We start from the raw sequence: 19,397 nt of genomic DNA on the forward strand, positions 1-19,397 counted from the left end.
TTAAAGCATTAGACATCCAAATCTTTGAATTATTTAACATTTCCTTCTCCATTTCACATTTAGCCATGCCAATTCGAACTGTACAGACTAAAGTTCTTCTTAACTGCTTTTTTCTTTTGCTTCTGCGGACAAGATGATTGTTGGAAAGTCACAGTTTGCACACTGGTCATATAACAAACTTTCCACATGTGACCTCCCCTCGTTACTTGTATGACCACGAGCAAGCTGGGGTTTTTCTCTCTCACTTCCTCACATCATTTTGCACCACTTTGTTTCAGTTGTCAAATTGGAATTTCTGTGATCTACTAAATTCCCAGAATTTTGACCCTCCCTGTAAAGTTGGAAAAGCACAATTTAGGAATCCCTAAATTACCCAAGAAAAGTCTTGCGTTAAATGGTTTCTCCTAGTTGTGGATATACATGGATATATAGGGCGGCATGGTAACACAGTGGTTAGCACTAATACTTCACAGCTCCAGGGACCTGGGTTCGATTCCTGGCTTGGATCACTGTCTAGTGTGGAGTTTGCACATTCTCCTCGTGTCTGTATGGGTTTCCTCCAGGTGCTTCAGTTTCCTCCCATAGTCCAAAGATGTGTGGGTTAGGTTTGGTGGCCATGCTAAAATTACCCCTTAATGTTCTGAGATGCATAGGTTAGAGGGATTTGTGGTCAGGTAAATGTTTAGGGATATGGGGGTAGGGCCTGGGTGGGATTGTGGTTGGTGCAGAATCAATGGGCCAGATGGCTTCATTCTGCACTGTAGGGTTTCTATGATTCAATGCAACCCACAGGGATATTGATTCTTCCCAAAAAATGTGCAATTTGTTCATTTTCCCTGGGAACTGTTGTTAAGGAGGTATTACTATCAGGATCTTGTGATCCAGAAATTATTATAATGCTGATTAACTCAAGTACAGTGAACTATCATTAACACAGAGGGGAAATTTTATCATTTAGCAAAATACATTGTACAGTGTAAAATGCACAATATGAAATCAATCACCCATTGAAACATTCTCTTCCACTGAGTTCAATAAAATTACGCTCAATATTCAAAAAATCTTGATGTGGAGTTGCGTTGGACTGGGGTGGGCACAGTAAGACGTCTCACAGCACCAGGTCAAAGTCCAACAGGTTTATCTGGAATCACGAGCTTTCGGAGCACTGCTCCTTCAGCAGGTGAGTGATAAAGAAGCAGTGCTCAGCTGATGCAGGAGCAGCACTCCAAAAGCTCGTGATTCCAAATAAACCTGTTGGACCTTACCTGGTATTGACAGACTTCTTACTCTAAAAATCTTCAAAGAGCAAAAATCCAGCTTGCTTGCACATTGACGCTCATAATACTTTGTTTCGCTCTTGAATAAATATCTGGCTTTCAAGTTTTTTATAAAGGACCCAGGAGTAATCCAGTTGAGATTTGTCAAAGAACTCGATTCTTCACACAGTCAGTGTGTAAGGAATAACATTTCCAATTCAATGTATGAAATTCAAATGCTGGTTTGAAAAAAATATCTTCTATACTTTCAGCAAACTCAACCATTCTGCAGAGAGAGAACATCACTGTGATTGAGGGGCAATCAGTAGTCCTCAATTGTACGATGGATGGAATTGAGAAGTCATTTATTGAATGGACAAATCCACGGTGGCAAGTTGCATATTTTAACAATATTCAAGGTAAGAGTACTATCATTCATAGTAACAGAAGTAGGCTATTCAGCCTCTCGAGCCTATTCCACTATCTATCTGAGTCATGACTTCTCAGAAGATGGGAACACAGGAACAGGAGGAGGCCATTCAGCCCATTGAGCCTGTTCCACCAGACATGTTCCATCATGGCTGATCATCTACCATAATGCCACTTTCCTGCACTAGTCCCACATCCTTTGATGTCAACAGTATCCAGAAATCTATTGATATCTGTCTTGAGCAGGCACAATGACTGAGTTTCCACAGCCCTCAAGGGTAGAAAATTTGGAAGATTCAGCACTGTCTGAGTAAAGAAATCTCCCCCACCTCCCCTCCCATCTTAGTCCTAAATGGACTGCCTCTTTATTCTGAGACTGCGCTCTCTGATCCTATCCTCATAGCCAGGGTAATTATCCAAACTACATCTACTCTGTCATGACCGATCTGAACTTCGTAAGTTTCAATGAGATCACCTCTTGTTCTTCAAAACTCTGGAGAATAAAGGTTCAGTTTCGTCAATTTCCCCTCATAAGAAAATCCTGCCATCCCAAAGATTCTTCTGGTGAACCTCTGTTGCACTCCCTACATGGCAATATATCCTTCCTTAGATAAGGAGACCAATACTGTATGCAATACTAGAGGTGCAGTGTCACCAAGGTTCTGTCCAATTGCAGCAAGACATCTTCATTCCTGTTCTCAAAATCACCATTTGCCTTCCTAATTGCTTTCTGAACCTGCATGCTAGCTTTTAATGACTCATGAACAAGGATGCCCATGTTCCTTTGGGCATCAACACTTCCCAATATCTCACCATTTAAGAAATACTCTGCCTTTCTGTTTTTATACGAAAGTAGATAACTTCACACTTACTTGCATTACGCTCCATTTGCCATGTTCTTGCGCCATCACTTAGCCTCCCCAAATCCACTTGAAGCCTTCTTCCATCCTCTTCACAGGTTTTCCTTTCCATTCCTCTCCATTCCTACCTAGTTTTTGTGTCTTCAGTAAATTTGGAAATAGTACATTTGGTCCCCATATCCAAATTAATTGCATAGAGTCTGAACAACTGTAACCCCAACACTAATCCTTGTGATACCCCACTAGTAACACCCTGCTATCCAATGAATGACCCATTTATTCATTAATCAGATTAGCCAACAGTTCTCCAGTCCATCCAGGCACAGCGCCACTGTGGCTAGAAGAGGTACTGCAGTGCCATGCCTGAAATGAAATCCCAGGGCCATACTTCAGGTAAGAACCAGGAGCCCCAGGGAGGGAGGACTCTAGTATGTGCTGGGGAGTAAGGAAGGGTGATGATCTCGGTATCAGGCAATAGGATGAGTTCCAAACGGAATTCTACCCATGCAATTTTACATTTCTTCCCCAACCACCCCACCTCAGAACCTGCCATGGGGGAGCAGAAAATTCAAGCCTTCAGAATTTTAAAAGATAATCACCAATGCATCCAATCTCTACAGCCACCTCCTTCAGTACCGTGGGATGTAGCTCATCAGGTCCAAGGGATTTACCAACTTTCAAGTCCATTAATTTTTTAAGAACTACCTCTTTTTTAATAATAATTTATTTCGGTTCCTTATTTTCACAAGCCATTTGTTTCCCTATTATTCCTGGGAGATTTTTCTGTATCTTCTTCCTTGAAGAGAGACATGAAATAATTGTTTAGTTTCTCTGTCATTTCCCTATTCTCCATGATAAATTCCCCTGTCCTCACTTACAATGGTCCCACATTTGTCCTTGCTAATCTTTTCCTCTGCAGAGCTTTTACAGTCCACCTTTATGTTTCATTCACCTTTAGCTATTCTCCTCTCCAATTCTCTATCAGTTTCTTGGTTCCCCTTTGCTGGATTCTAATTTTCTCCCAATCCTTGAGCTTACCACTTGTTCCAAAACCAAATCCTTTGATCTAGTGCAGCCTTTAACTTACTTTGTTAGCCATGGTTGATTTACCTTTCATGTTGGGTTTTTTGGTGTCTGAGAGAAATGTATACGTGTTGTAAACCATGCAATGTTTCTTTAAATACCAGCCAATACCAGTCTATAGGCAAACGTTTTGTGTATTTTCTTAATCTACCGTAGCCAACTTGTACCTCATACCCTTCAGAGTTTCCTTTGTTCAGATTTAAAACCATAGTTTCAGAATGAACTATGTCACTTTCAAACTTCATGTAAAATTCTATCATTCTATGGCCATACTATTTCCTAAAGACTCATTTACAGCACGGTTATTAATTAGCCCTTTCTCATTACATAAAACTAAATCTCAAACAGCCTGATCCCTGGTTGGTTCTTCAACGTACTGCTCTAAAAACCCATCCATCATCATTTTATTTCCCATGTCACATGTAGCTCCAATTTTCTGATTTATGCTATGCCCAGCATTACCACTACAGCTTATAAACTACTCCAGCCAACTTTTGCCTTTTTTGGCTGCTTCTTAGCTCCACCAAAACTGATGCTGCATTTTGATCCTTTGATCTAAGATCATTTTTTTCATTTTGCCTATCTGTCCTAAATGATCAATGTAAAAAGTCTGACAACACCAGGTTTAAGTCCAACCGATTTATTTGATAGTAAACTCACTAGCTTTTGAGGTTACCCCCTTCGTCAGGTGATTCATTTGATGCTAGCCTTCACTTAATTTGCCTTCTAATTTCACTTACTGCTTTTCTCCCCTCTTTGGGGTGGCATGGTGGCACAGTGGTTAGCACTGCTGCGTCACAGCACCAGGGACCTGGATTCAATTCTCAGCTTGGGTCACTATCTGTGTGGAATTTGCACATTCTCCTCATGTCTGCATGGGTTTCTTTCAGGTGTTCTGGTTTCCTCCCACAGTCCAAAGATGAGCAGGTTAGGTGGATTGGCCATGCTAAGTTGCCCCATAGTGTCAGGAGGACTTTCTAGGGTAAATGTATGGAGATAGGGCATGGCTGGGATTGTGATCGGTGCAGACTCGATGGGTTGAATGGCATCCTTCTGCACTGTATAATTCTATGATTTCCTCCAACCTGAGCTCACTCTGAGATTCCCATCTCCTGACAGTCTAGTTTAAATCCTCCCCAACAGCACTAGCAAATATCTCTGCAAAGATGTTAGTTAGTCCCAGTCCTGCTAAGGTGCAATCTGTTCATCTTGTACAGGTCCCACCTGCCCCAGAACCAATCCCAATGCCTCAGAAACCTGATACCCTTCCTCCTACCCCAATGTTCCTGCAGTCTCAACAGCACCAGAGCTCAATAGTAGGTGCTACTGGCATTGCAAGACCATGGCAAATATCGATAGATTCAGGAATAAGTCCTGGGTTTTTAGAGTAGGATGGAACCTCCACACCCTGCCTGAGAGCAAGAAATTTCCAGGTTCAGTCCTTGGTTTGTGCTGAATTAATCGATCAGATTACAATGAAAACCTGTGTGTAAATCATAGCATTCCAAGACAGGAGTATTATCTGATGCAGTTTAACAGCAAAATAATTTCATACCAAAACACACACCAAGACATATTAGGACACTTGGTCAAAGAGGGATGTCAAGGTAGACACTAAATATTTTTGCTCTGACGTCATGACCAGAACTTTAGTTTGCAGACTTTGCACATAGCCACTGAGTGCTGTGTCTGTTGGGTTAAGCTTTTCCTGTCAGACGGCCTGTGAAACTAATGTCCAAGCTCTACAGACTTTGTTGTGGTCTGACGCATGTAGCTTACTCTAGATTTACTTGAGTGATTATCTATTTTTAGCGTAATCTGGAAACTAAGTTATATATGTTCTTCAAAGATATGTACATTAAAATTGGTTATTTTGCAAATCAACACCAGTCAGAACTTAAATCCATGATTCTCCAGTGTTCTGAGTTTCTCTTCCCTCCATCTGCCTTTGGTGATCCAGTGAAATAAAGTGGGGGCTTGAATTCACATGGCAACTCGACAAAAACACCCTACTAGCTGTCTTTTTTGAAGCCCCTTCCTTACTATTATGACACAGCGTTGCAATCTACTCTAACGGTTTCTTTTTCTTGAAACCACCATGACAGAAATGTATGTCATATTTGATTATACTACTTCAATTAAAGGGGCCTTTTTATGAGACACTGTTAAAAATGTTTGAAGTGCAGCCTTCTAAACCCTTATCTGTAACAGTATATGTTAGAAACGCTTGACAAGTCATCCAACATCTTTGGAGGGAACAGGCAAGTTCATAGTTTCAGACTTAAACCTTTCATCATTCTGAAGAAGGGTTTACATCTGAGATGTATTTTCTCCTTACTGATTCTGATCTAGTTATTGAATGTTTCCAGCAGATTTTTATCAGATTTTCAGCATCCACAAGACTTTGCATTTTTGTTTCAACAGCGGTTGTGATAGTGTGAACACAGTTCATTTATAAGACTAATAGTATTCTGCTCTGTTTCTCATGATTTTGCAGGCAAAACTAAACTGGAGCCAGCCAAGTCCTTGTTGAGATAGAGCATGCTGTAATTAGTTAGCAAAGAGTAGAGCACAATGAGGGGTTTTGCAGCACACAATATAGCTACTTTTAGGAATGGAGACTATCTCTATATTTGAGTCATACACTGTAATTTTTACTACTTCGCTCGATCAAGGCTAGTAACATCCCACCTAAGGCCAACAGAGAATGCCGTTCTGCAAGACTCGCCCGCCCCAGAATTGGGATGGGTGTGCCATTAAAATTCCAGCAATAGAGCCACGGAATAATACAGTACAGAAACAGGCCCTTTGGCCCAATTAACCAATGCCGACCATGGGCCCTCCCAGCTAGTCCCAATTACCCATATCCCCCAATCCCTTCTAAATCTTGTATCAAGCTGTCTCCACATCAGCCATCCATCATTTTTAAACATGTAATTTTCATTTCTATTGGTGTCCTCAAAGAACAAGATGAACAAATATCATTCAAAAGTAATAAAACATTCTGCAGAAATAACTTTCTCTCACTTTACAATATTGAAGTTCCAGCTTTCAATGAGACATTGGACTTACTATATATTAAACTGATCTTTATTATGTATTATTATTTATTATGTTATTTATTATATATTTAGCTGATCTTTATATGTTATTATTTATTATATTATTTATTATATATTAATCTGATCTTTCTCTTCACCATACCTGTAACTGCAACACTATATTCTGCACCCTCTCCTTTACTTCTCCCCTATGTAGTCTATGAACGGTATGTTTTTGTCTGTATGGCGTGCCAGAAACAATACTTTTCATTGCATCCAGTACATGTGACAATAATAAATCAAATCAAGACACGTCATTCTCATTCTCAGTTATATGTATGGCTGCTTGGATATTAATCACAAAAGATCATGAAGGAATTATTTTTTCCAACAGGGTTAAGGGACAGAAGATACAAATTAGTGCATTACTCGAACGCAAAATTAATCGTCACTCTGCGCAATACCACAGTGCAAGATGATGGCATGTATACCTGTTTATATTATGACCACCAAATAGTGACCAAACACGTGTACCTCACTGTCTTAGGTATGTATATTCAAGGGATAAGAAAGCAGTAATATTATTTTGTCCTTTGATTGAAAGAAATAAAAGCCAGTTTCACTTCTCAGCCTTTTGGCTAAGATCAGGTATAGTACCAACATGACTTGGTTGAAGTCATAAGGTTACATTGTGGCTTCTTTTGAAGCAATTTTTAAAAGCGGCATCTCAGTCTTTTGGCTAAGATGCAAATGAGATCAAGCCTTGGATGGGGTGCAATGCCTACACCAATCAGCTTGGATCATATAGACCAAGCCCAAGACAGGAGGTGAGAGGCCTGTCTTGTCAGCTTGGATCGGGAATGTCTCAACTTATTGAGACTCTGAATTGGATTTTGATTGGATTGAATTGGATATATAAACAAAATAAAAGCCAGTTTTGAGGAAAACATTAACCATTTTGCAAGTTTTTTTTCTTTCATGCAGCATTTTAAAGCAGTTGCAAACCTTTTTTTTATTTCCCTAGCACCACCATCTCCTCCTGTCCTGAACATCACCACGCATTTTCAGAATGGAAGAGAGAAAAAAGTAATCAGTTGTATCACCAAGGGAAGCAAGCCAAAGCCCCAAATAACCTGGCTCTTAAATAACAGATTGGAGTTACATGGTAAGGAGCTTTAGGAATCGAAATCCCTTTTATTATATATTTGTTTTTATTTCTGTGTACTCACTTTTCCTTTCAATCCTATCGCATTTACACAAATCGTCTTCCCATCAGCGGTGCAATGATGAGGTGGCAGGCTCCATCTTAGCTGTATATTCTGTGTCTTAATCAGTATGCCACAATTTAAGCTGTTATCCATGAACTAAGTCAAATTTTTAAAAATGCAGGATGTCTGAAATAAAATCAGAAATAAAGTTAAAATGGGCCACTCGGCATCTGGAAGAAAACAGGTGGAAGTAGTTTTTCCACATCTGCCCCAGCACAATTTTAAAGACTTCTACCAGATTTCCCCTTAAATCTTTTTTTATGTAAACGAAGGCTGCTCAATATTCCCTGATAGTTGGCATGGGTGACATGGTGGCACAGTGGTTAGCACTGCTGCCTCACAGCGCTAGAGAACTAGGTTCCATTTCCGACTTTGGTCATGGACTGTGTGCAGTCTGCATGTTCTCCTGTGTCTGCGTGGGTTCCCCCTTGGTGCTCTGGGTTTCCTCCCACAGTCCAAAAAATATGCTGGTTATGTGCACTGGGCATGCTAACGTCTACCTCAGTATACCCGAACAGGCACCGGAGTGTGGCGATTAGGGGATTTTCACAGTAACTTCATTGCAGTAAGCTTACCTGTGACACTAATGAAAAATCTTTATCCACAATCTTCTGATTCAGGGAAAAGAGTGTACTAGGTCCAGGTTGGTAGCTCAACCTCAGTTGTTAGAATAAATATGTTTTCAAATAGCTTAAATGATGTGGGCCGAATTTTATGGGGGGAAAAGGGGAGGTGGAGGTGAAGGTGGGATGAGGGTAATTGAGCAAACAAACCCCCATCCCAGAAGGAAGGTTGGAGCTGCACTGATTGATAGTCAAGACGGTGAGTGGGAGGAAGTCTTGCTCTTGACAACTGCCGGCCAATCTGATGGGCTGGTTGCTCCAGCAGCACTACAGCTCACTAGTAGGTGCTACTGAGTCTGCAAGAAGGCCCACAGCGAGTATCGACGGATTCCAGACTAAGATAAGTCTTGGGCTTTTAGAGTGGTAAGGAATCAGGGATACAAGCAAATTACTGCAGTTGCTGGAATCTGAAACAAAACAGAAAATGCTGGAAAATCTCGGCAGGTCTGACAGCACTTGGGGAGAGAGAACAGTGATGGCATTTTCTGGCAGTTCACACCCCGCTGTCGCTGCCAGTGAGGGGGGAGAATTTGGCATTCAGCCAAATCTCCGTTCACTGCAGTGGGACCAGAAAGTCCCGCCAGCATGAACAGCTGGAAAATTCCCCCCTAACGAGGCTGGACGACCCTTCAGCAGAATCCAGGGGTCTAACTAGGGTCAAGGCCGGGCAGGAAGAAACAATGAGTGGAATAATATTGCGCTGTACCGCCGGAACACTCCTCCCCAAAAGATGCACCCTGTCCCTTCCTACATTTTCTATGCAAAAATGGCTTTGGAATCTCACTCCCCTGACCATACCAACAACTTTATGGTGTGGGCAGCATCTTATTCAGGTCACTTGCCTTGTTGACTAGCTCCATTGCATGTTAATTATGTATTTAAAAAGGACAGAGGGAGGGGAGCTGCTAATTTCTGTGCCAACCCAGTGTATTTTGGATATAATTGGTGGTAGTTGGACAGGTAGTGGTTTAGGCATATTTTACCCCTACCCCCAGCCAAAAACACCAAGCAAGGGTTCATAAAATCCAGCCCATATTCTTTGTGCAGGCCTATTTATGATTACTTGGAAACATATGTGTGAACTTTAAAAGCTTCTGTTGATTTATGTCTCTGCGTGTGTGTGACTTTCAGTTTCCAACTGATGTTAGTCACAAATTCCTGTTGATAAAAAAAGAACATTACAGCAGAGGGTGCTATAGGTCCAGAACAAGTGCTGCAAATGAGTAGAATCTAGTTGCAGTATTTAACAGTTAGACACCATCTTAATAACTCTCAGTAAACCTTTTCTTTTAAAACATAGGACACACAAAATATGTTCCAGAAAACAAAGGGCCCAAGTTTACAGCAATCAGCATGTTGAAAATCAAAGCACATGACCAGGAATCCAGAATTGACTGTTTGGTTCGTCACGAAGGTCTAATGGGCAAGGTTCTTAGAGCAACCCACAAGTTTGATGACAGCTGTGAGTAGAATCTTCACCATCATAATTATGTTAAATGTGCCTAGATTTATATCTGTGTGTGTGTGCACGCGCATGCGTCTGTGTATGTGCATGTGTGTGTATGTGCGTGTGTGTGTATGTGTGTGCGCGCATGTGTCTGTGTGTGTGCATGTGTGTGTATGTGCGTGTATGTGTGTAAAATGTTAGTGATTTTTACCTGTTGATGCAGAGTAAGCACAACAATTATTTGATTTGAAACGGCATCTAGGCCTTTTGGCTAAGATATAAATAAGGTCAAAGCCTTGGAGAAGGTGCAATGCCTGCTCCAATCTGCTTGGATTATGTAGATCAAGCCCAAGACAGGAAGTGGGAAGTCTCTTGTCAGCTTGGATCTGGAATGTCTCACTTGCTGAAGTGGACTTTGATTGGATTCAATTGAATATATACAGAAAAAAATTATTTGATTTGATTTGATGTACTATTGTCACATGTATTAGCATACAGTGAAAAATATTGTTTCTTGCATGCTATACAAAGCATACCATTCATAGAGAAGGAAACAAGGGAGTGCAGAATGTAGTGTTACAATCACAGCTAGGGTGTAGAGAAAGATCAACTTAATGCAAGATAGGTTCTTTCAAAAGTCTGATGGCACCAGGGAAGAAGCTGTTCTTGAGTCACTTGGTACATGACCTCAGAGTTTTGTATCTTTTACTAGTGAGGGATTTAGTGAGAGACTGGATTCATTCTGCATGCTGTTTCAAGCTGTGTTAACCTCTCTTCTCTCACAGCAGCATATACATCAGCATGTATAATGTGTGCAATTAGCAAAAACACTGTGAAATTCAAAGACATGTTTCAAATGTCAGAGACCAACAGCAATGAAATCATCGGCTCCGTCACTTGTGAAATATTTACCAAATATAACTTTTTAAAAAGCAATCAATATTTTATCTCTATAACCTGTATACTATTAATGTTTTTTGTTTATAACAGACAATTCCTTTGGACAAACAGAATCATACACTCAAACTGTAAATGGTGAGTTTTTGTTTCAAACTGAATGACGAATTTCCCCACCATCCCCCACCCTTCAATGTGGCTGATTTGCACGCACAATCTCCCCCATTGCCACCACATGTGGTAACGTGGGTGCAGATTGAAAATATATATGTTTGCAGTCCTCCTTACTGCATCTAGCCCACTCTGAGCTCAGTCACTCAGCAGCACAGGCTCAAAGAGTGACGCAGGGGAAATGTCAAGTGAGACAACCCACTCCCATGTTGCAATCCTTGCAAAACCCACACAGACTTACAAAAAAATGTCTTTAATTCATGTTCTGGTGAGCAGGGGGGAGAAGTTGGCAATATTACTTTTTTAAAAATACTAAATGAGTTCATGGGATCTGATGACTAAGACCAAGTACACATCAGAACATGCCAAAGATAACTGGACCCAGATGGTGGTGGGAGAGGTAGGAGTGAGATTGGTTTAAGGACCATTCAGAAAAGTGCAGTGAACAGAAATGGGGGGGTTTCATCTCTGAATATTGAGTTGACATCCAGCAGTGTACTGGCATAAAATGGGGCTGAAGTGACAATGTCCACCATCAGATTGAGTTAGTTTTCTTGGTCAGATGATATGAATCAGGCTAACGGCTTGCCTACAAAAACAAGGACCTCTGTTACAGAAAGACCCAAAGCATAGACTGTGACACTTAAAGCAACAAGAAATGTGTTCCTCACTAGGCATGGAAGAAGAAACAACAGTGTAGTTACAGGATTGAAGTCAGATTAGGTTAGCCCAGATAAGGACTATAGTGAACCCATTGAGTTTTTACAACCATCCAACTGCTTCCATTTCTCAAGGGCACTGAATTCATTTCATAACTGATCAAGGTGCAATCTGAACTCACAACCATTGACCTGCTAGTACTATATCCTAACTACTGGGCTATCCAATCTTAAAAGAGGGCAGATATAAATCCTATTGTGGGTTTTAAAAGGTTCCTTGAATGAAAAAAAATCATTCCTAGCTGATGTACCTCCATCCCTTGAGAAATAAAGACTTCAGCTGCCCTTCGATAGGTGTGAGCAACTACTGCAAATATTTAAATGAGCCTATCCCATTGGCAGGTCAAAGTTCAAACCTACTGTGCATCTGTTGGTTTAAAGGGCCAGCAGGATGTCCATATACAGGACATTCTGTCACCCCAACAGTTTAATTATTGTTTTCTGAACAGTTTGAGTTAAAGAAATAGCATATTGTATTATTTTGTTTCTGCAGGCTTTATTTTCTGTTTACATCTAAAATTAGCAACGGGCAACTAAATATTAATTACCTAATTAACTATTTTGCTTTCATGATCAGAAATGAACACAACTTCCATGCCAGAATCAGCAAGCTCCAGTGAATTATTTGGATTAATCACTCAGGAAAACAGCACAGAAGATGTTCCCACAGCCAACTGTGAGTTTACAGATTTGTAAAAGCAGAATACATTTGCTTAAATTTGCTTTGGTTCCTGGTGCATATAGTGCCGACAGCACAATCCACTCCATTCTTGGCATGATTAATCCGACAAATGTCACTTCCATCTAACTTCTCTGTCTGACCTCAAAATGTTTGATACTGATAGTGGGAAGTGTCCCATTTCTCAACTTCATTCTACGTCACTTTTGGGCACAAAATTCACAAAAAAGTATGTGAACAAAAAGAGACAGAAATTATTTGCTTTAAGTGACCATGCAAGTATTTTTCTTTTGCTATTGATTTTACCAGTGATAGATGGTAATTCGTTGTCTCATTTTAAATGACAGATAGTGAATGTATACAGACACTTTTCACCATATTACACCAGAAGAGAAAGTGGGGGTACAATGATGTGAAATTCAGTTATTTCCTACCAAAATCAGTGAGTGGAATTCTCTGGTCTGGTCCATTGGCAGTTGTGAGCAAGAAGGGAAAATGTAGCATTTTAACCAAAACTCCTTTCACTTTCAGCAGCACCAGAAAATCCCAACTGCAAACAAGTATGGAACATCCTAGAACCCTTACAGTGTAGAAGGAGGCCACTCAGTCCATCAAGTCTGCACCAACTCTCTGACTGAGTATCTTGGGGCAGCACAGTGGCACAGTGGTTGGCACTGCTGCCTCAGTTCCAGGGACCCAGATTCAATTCCCAGTTTGGGTCACTGTCTGTATGGAGTCTGCACGTTCTTCCCAAGTCTGTGTGGGTTTCCTCCGTGTGCTCCGGTTTCCTCTCACAGTCCAAAGATATGCAGATTAGGGGTTTTGGCCATGCTAAATTGCCCTTTAATGTTAGGCAGAATAGCTAGGGTAAATGCATGGGGTTATGGGGGTAGGGTCTGGGTGGGATTGTGGTCAGTTCAGACTCGATAGGCTAAATGGTCTACTTCTGCAATGTAGGATTCTATGATTACCCAGGTCCTCTCCACTAGCCTATCCCCATAACCCCACATATTTACCATGGCTAATCCATCTAACCTACACAAATTGGGATACTAAAGGGCAATTTAGCATGGTCAGTCACCCACCTAACCTGCACACCTTTGGAGTGTGAGAGGAAATCAGAGCACTCAGAGGGAACAAATGCAACACAGGGAGATTTTGGCCATTGTTAGAAATAGTGCAGAAAACAATACTTTGTTTAATTACTGAAAAATGCTCCATCATGGCAGCAAAACCTGTTGATTGTCACCTTTTTAGTTCAGAGAACGAGAGAATGGCAAAATCTATTCTGGTTTTCAGCTCCCACGAGATTGTAGTTTCTCTTAGTCATTATATTTTCTGAATTGAGACATTAACCTCAAATATTCCACCTAATGGTTGAGGAAAAAGAAATTTGATACTATTGATGCTCAAGAAAAGCAATGGGAGGTCAGATTCAGTCTGTAATTTCATATTGTCACTTCTCCTCAGACATTTGTACATCCCTAAAAATGATGCGGGACATTGAAAAGCATCACCTCTACCATTTGAGAGCTTAGTATATTTGACTCTTCAGCCTTCATATATTCACAACATATGCTCTGGTGTAGACAATTCCTTTGGAGCAAGTGAATTATCCAAATAACTTTTTTAAAAAATAACATTTTTTCCACCATTCTGTCAATGTGAGCGAATTGCAAATATCCCTGTGCAGATGTGTGGGCATGATGTGGAAATGTCGCGTTGAACTGGGGTAGACACAGTGAGAAACCTCACAACACTAGGTTAAAGTCCCAACAGGTTTATTTGGTAGGACAAGCCACTAGCTTTCGGAGCGCTGCTCCTTCATCAGGTAAGTGAGCGTTCTGTTCACAAACAGGGCATATAAAGACACAAATTCAATTTACAAAATAATGGTTGGAATGTGAGTCTTTACAGGTAATCAGCTGTTAAGTTGGTGGTTTGTGCTACCAAATAAACCTGTTGGATTTTAACCTGGTGTTGTGAGACTACTTACAGATGTGTGGGTACAGAGTTAATATGCCCTGTACTCTCATTTCTATAGCATTCACCCTATTCTGGATTGAATATTGGCTGCAAGGGATTGACGGGCAGAAAAGGTAGTCCTACGTCCACCAGCCACGTGATTATTTTTCAGCCCACTTAAGCTATATTTTCTTGTGCTGAAACTATCCTTTCACCTAAAATGCTCCACCTAGTGGTTAAACAGAGTTAATCAACACTGTCACAGTAGCAACAGAAGGAATTACCCATATTCTGCCTATTCATTACCAATATTCTCCAGGATGCATATTAACATTTTCACTTTTTAAAAAAATTAAATCTATTTAAGATCTTTCTTTACCTCAAAGCCTTGAGATCCTTCCATCATTCCACGATGAGAGTGACAGACAATCTGTGGAAGCCTTCTATCACTGACGTTCTTAATATGCCATTGGGAGGTGTTTCAGGGTGAAACAGTTAGACCTGTTGTTTTGATTTTCTTTCTGATCACTATCCTCCTTTTTATCCCACTTCACTTAGCTTCCAGAATCAGGTTGTGCAATTGCAGGAATCAAGATCCAAACACTTCTGTGTGACATTATTAATGTCCAAGATGGTACCAGAGTGTGGCGACTTCTTGCAAGCTGTGCCCAGCATACCCTCTAATTCTATCTTTTACTCTCATTCTATGCTTTAAAACTCTACTTTAACTTTTAAACTCTGTAACAATACTTCAATTCTTCCTGGAGCCATCAGACCTTTAAATGGACCTACCTTGTATTAAGTTGATTTTTCTTTATTATCTAGCTATGACTATAACACTACATTCTGCACCCTCTCCTTTCCTTCTCTATGTAAGGATGTGTTGTTTGTATGGCATGCAATAAACAATACTTTTCACTGTATACTAATGCATGAACAACAATAAATCAAATCAAATCAAACAGTAAACTTGATCAGCAACTCATTGTGCTAGCAGCAACCACAGTACTGTTTTCAATAACCAATGAATGATGCTACTTTATTCTTCTTGTTTACTTCAACCTTTACTCAATTGTTTTATGACCAGACATTGCCACAACTTTCATCCCAGAGTCAACAACTGACATTGAGCAACCTGAAACTGGCATGGTGGAGAACAGCACCCAAGATTCCAATTGTGAGTGTTTTCCTTGTTTCAATAAAAAAAATCACATTTATGGGTGCTAGCCATTCACAACAATCAACTAAAAAGATCCGACTTATAACATGGAAGAATCCAAACCACAGGGCCATAAAGTAATTAATGCATTTAATAATAAGCTTCTTTGCCACAGAGTGCTAAGAATCTGCAACCTGCTACCAAGAGCTACTTAGTTACATAAATGGGAAAGAAACAGAGGATATGCCGATAGAATGAAATGAAGTAAGGTAGACGGAGGCTCTTATGAAGCATAAACACTGGCATAGACCCAAGGAGACGAATGGTATCTATACAATTCTATCTAATTCTCTGTACCAAACACATTGGAATATTTAGGGCAATTAAATAAATACTTACTTTGTATTTACCAATTTAAAACACTCTACTAACTTCAGGTAAAATCAAGTCTCCAACCATTTCAGCTATTGACGCCTCATTACATTGTGATTATCTTCCAGATAAGATTCTGGTTGCAATTACTAACAATTAGGAGAGACAGTTGCTAAATGGAGATTTCAAGGTTTTTCTTAAGTATGTCAATTACTTCACTTATTGGTCTTACTGTACACTGTAAATGGTGGACAAATCTGGTGACACCAGTTATAAGAAATGTAGCAATAAAGAAATAAATTGTTTTATGTAGACAAGTTCAAGAATTCTGACCTCAGTTGTTAAATGCAATTCACAAAATCAAATTTGGTCCAGTCTAAACATTTACTCTTGTCACACTAGGGCTGATAATATTTACGTACTTGGACAAGTCAAATTTATTGAAACCAAACCAATAAGTTGATGACAGTAAAACACTCAGAATCCAGACCAACAACAAAAATGTAATTTACATGACATGTAGACACATGAACTGACGGAGAACAGAGGATACATGGGTTGGTCTAGGCAGGACAAAGCGATCGGCGTAGCTTGGAGGGCCGAAGGGCCTGTTCCTGTGCTGCACTGTTCTTTGTTCTTTTTAAAAGGAGACATGCCTGAATAAATCAGAAATGTAAATACTTTTGGAAAATACTCACAAAAGGAAACATAAAGTAATGAATTTATTATGTCTAACTTGTAGATTTGTAATACAAAATGTAAAGAGTAGAAATTTATTGAAACAATGTGTAAACTTACTTATTTTCTAATTTAACAGATGACTTCTTCAGATTGACAGAAGATCCTAAGCCGTTTACAAATGGTAAGTGATTAATTTGAAGCAGTTAGCAAAATCAAGCACAGAGCCAATTTTCAAAGACTTCCATACAAGAATGTTTTTATTAATAGGACGTGGGCATTGCTAGCAAAACCAGCATTCATTTTCCATCCCTAATTGTCCACTGCCATTTCTTGAACTAGTCCAATTAATGTAGTGTGGGTACAGCACTTTTAGGTTAGGAGTTCTGAGATTTTGATCCAGTGATGCTGAGGAAGCATATTACCAAGCCTGGATTGTTTGGTTTGTGAAATTGGAGAAGAACTTACAGATGTCTTAAATCAAACTCAGCATTGCAAAATGTCACCTGGAGTATGATCACCTATCAGGCATGATCTCATTGAATAGTTGGCAGTACCAGCTTAAAGAGCTAAATGATTCACCCGTTTACATATTGTCAGAAACTAACTATCAAATATGGCTTCTAAAAATCATTAGAAATGCTTTCCAATCTTTGATGACCTTCCTCTTTCTGAATTTATTGTAAATTATACCATTTAATTTGTGGTCTGAAGTGAATGCCCAACCTAAAACATGTTTTACATCTAATATAATTAAATTCAAGAAGACCTACATGTTCTGTAACAACAATCTTTTTCTTGAGTAATCTGCCTGAAGGCAGGTCCAATCCAGTGTCATAACCTCCATCACAGGTAAAAGGTAAGGGAACAGGTCCCAAATTCATCCCAGCCAAAACGGGGATTGGCACCAATCTAATCCACACCAGCTCTCCAGCCATCTGGACAAATTTACTCTCCAAGGGTCCAAGTTATTGTGGCAACATAATGTCTTAGTTGTTATAACTTGGAGCTATGGATAGTGACTCCAATTTATTTAATTCAATCATACCACCTGCTATTGGTGCATGCTGGAGGAATTTACAAGTTGCTGCAGCTTAGCCATGTTACAACTAAAGAATGCACCTTCCTTGGCCAACAAGTCCTGGAGTGGGACTTGAACCCACAGCTTCTGACACAGAGACAGGGACACTACCTACTGTGCCACAAGACCTTGCAAGATAATGTTACTGTTCTAATATTATAAAATAGATTTTTAAAAATTTGTTATGGGTTCTTGCTTGAATTCCCTGCTACCTTTTGCTGAATGCTAACTGTTCACTGTTACTAAACACTCTGACACCGGCGGGTATTGTTGCTGGAGCTGGGGTTGGGTTGAAAAATCCCAGTCATATAAGTAAGCCAATAGATGATACAAGTTTATATGGAATAAAGTTATTTATTTGAAGAATGCAACATCCTTTAATTCACTTCTAATGCCTGATTTTCTCTCCACCAAAAGAAAGTGAGACAGAATCCAATCTAAACTCAACATCCTACACAGAAATATCCATACCAGAGCAAAGCACCTTCCAGATTACAAAAGACTCACCCACCTGTCAGTGAAAATATTTTATTTAGAAAGAAATGTAATTATCTTTTGCTTTGAAACTGTCTTGACCTGATTTTCTCATCTTTCAGCTGATACAAACCATCCCCACAATTTGACTGAAAGCATCACCGAATCAGACGGTACGTAATCACCATGTGAAGCAAGCCTGCTATCTCTCAATTTTAAAAAAAATGCCATTCATTTGTGGAAAGGGAGACAAATGTTAATGCAAATGACAAAGGGTTCTGACTCGAAACACTGGGTGTGACCTTACTGCCCATTCATGCCACTCTCCCATTGCAGCAAGGTCGGACAATTTGGCAACCCAACCAAATCTCCATTCACTGCAGCAGGGTGGGACTATCCCACTGGCATGAATAGTGATAACATTCCGGCCATTGGCTCTAACCTCTCTCCATGACACTTTGAGAAAATGCTGAAAAATCTCAGCATTTCTGACTGTTATAAATCGCATGCTCTTTTACTTTTAGTATGTGGATAACAATAGGTTTGTTTAACATCTGCTCATGTATTCAGCTCCACTTAAATGTGTACCTGATATGTTATTTATATTCCATTATGTTCACCCTTTTCTATTGAACTGTTGTTTTATTGTGTGTACTTGTCTCAGACTATCACTATTTTTCAAGAACAGACAGACCAAAGGATGCTTTTACTTGGTCTAATTAAATAAAGTTGATTTATTTGTCACAAGTAAGCTTACATTAACACTGCAATGAAGTTACTGTGAAAATCCTCCTGGAGAGAGTAGCCTCCATGTGTTACTCTTCCCTTCATTTTTAAAGTCATGCTGGATTCTTCAGCAACATAGGGACCAAGCTGTCATATCAATGAAAATGCAATGGATGAGAAAGCTCAATCTGGTGGCACTTTCATAGATATCCATGGGCTGCCATTACTATCAGTTCACCATGGGTGGGGCCCTCTCTATTAGGAAGTGCAACTTGCACATCTTCCATTACCTATAGTGCTGTAATATAAATACTCCTCACTGCTGTCAAGGAAAACATAAGTCCAATAACATTTCTTTGTTGAATGAAGTGGAACCTGGTGGCTCATATAACATCGTTCAAGATGGTAGGATGCGTTGGTGAGACTGTTAAAAAGCATAATTTATAAATTTCAAAATCAGGCAAGTTAT

The 19,397-nt window shown here is 39.8% G+C and overlaps 1 protein-coding gene across 1 annotated transcript in view; it reads left to right on the plus strand.

The window, feature by feature from the left end:
• Positions 1 to 19,397, plus strand: part of crtam (cytotoxic and regulatory T cell molecule) — a 40,830-nt gene that overhangs the window by 7,252 nt on the left and 14,181 nt on the right. Inside the window, exons 2-10 of the mRNA XM_080214745.1 lie at positions 1,529 to 1,675; positions 7,064 to 7,216; positions 7,694 to 7,834; positions 9,861 to 10,022; positions 10,998 to 11,042; positions 12,372 to 12,470; positions 16,787 to 16,835; positions 18,150 to 18,241; positions 18,325 to 18,375. Coding sequence (XP_080070871.1) covers positions 1,529 to 1,675; positions 7,064 to 7,216; positions 7,694 to 7,834; positions 9,861 to 10,022; positions 10,998 to 11,042; positions 12,372 to 12,470; positions 16,787 to 16,835; positions 18,150 to 18,241; positions 18,325 to 18,375 — 939 coding nt within the window. The remainder of the gene's footprint in view (positions 1 to 1,528; positions 1,676 to 7,063; positions 7,217 to 7,693; positions 7,835 to 9,860; positions 10,023 to 10,997; positions 11,043 to 12,371; positions 12,471 to 16,786; positions 16,836 to 18,149; positions 18,242 to 18,324; positions 18,376 to 19,397) is intronic.

Source organism: Carcharhinus amblyrhynchos, chromosome 29 (assembly GCF_965287045.1).
Source record: "Carcharhinus amblyrhynchos chromosome 29, sCarAmb.v2.hapA, whole genome shotgun sequence".
NCBI lineage: Eukaryota > Metazoa > Chordata > Chondrichthyes > Carcharhiniformes > Carcharhinidae > Carcharhinus > Carcharhinus amblyrhynchos.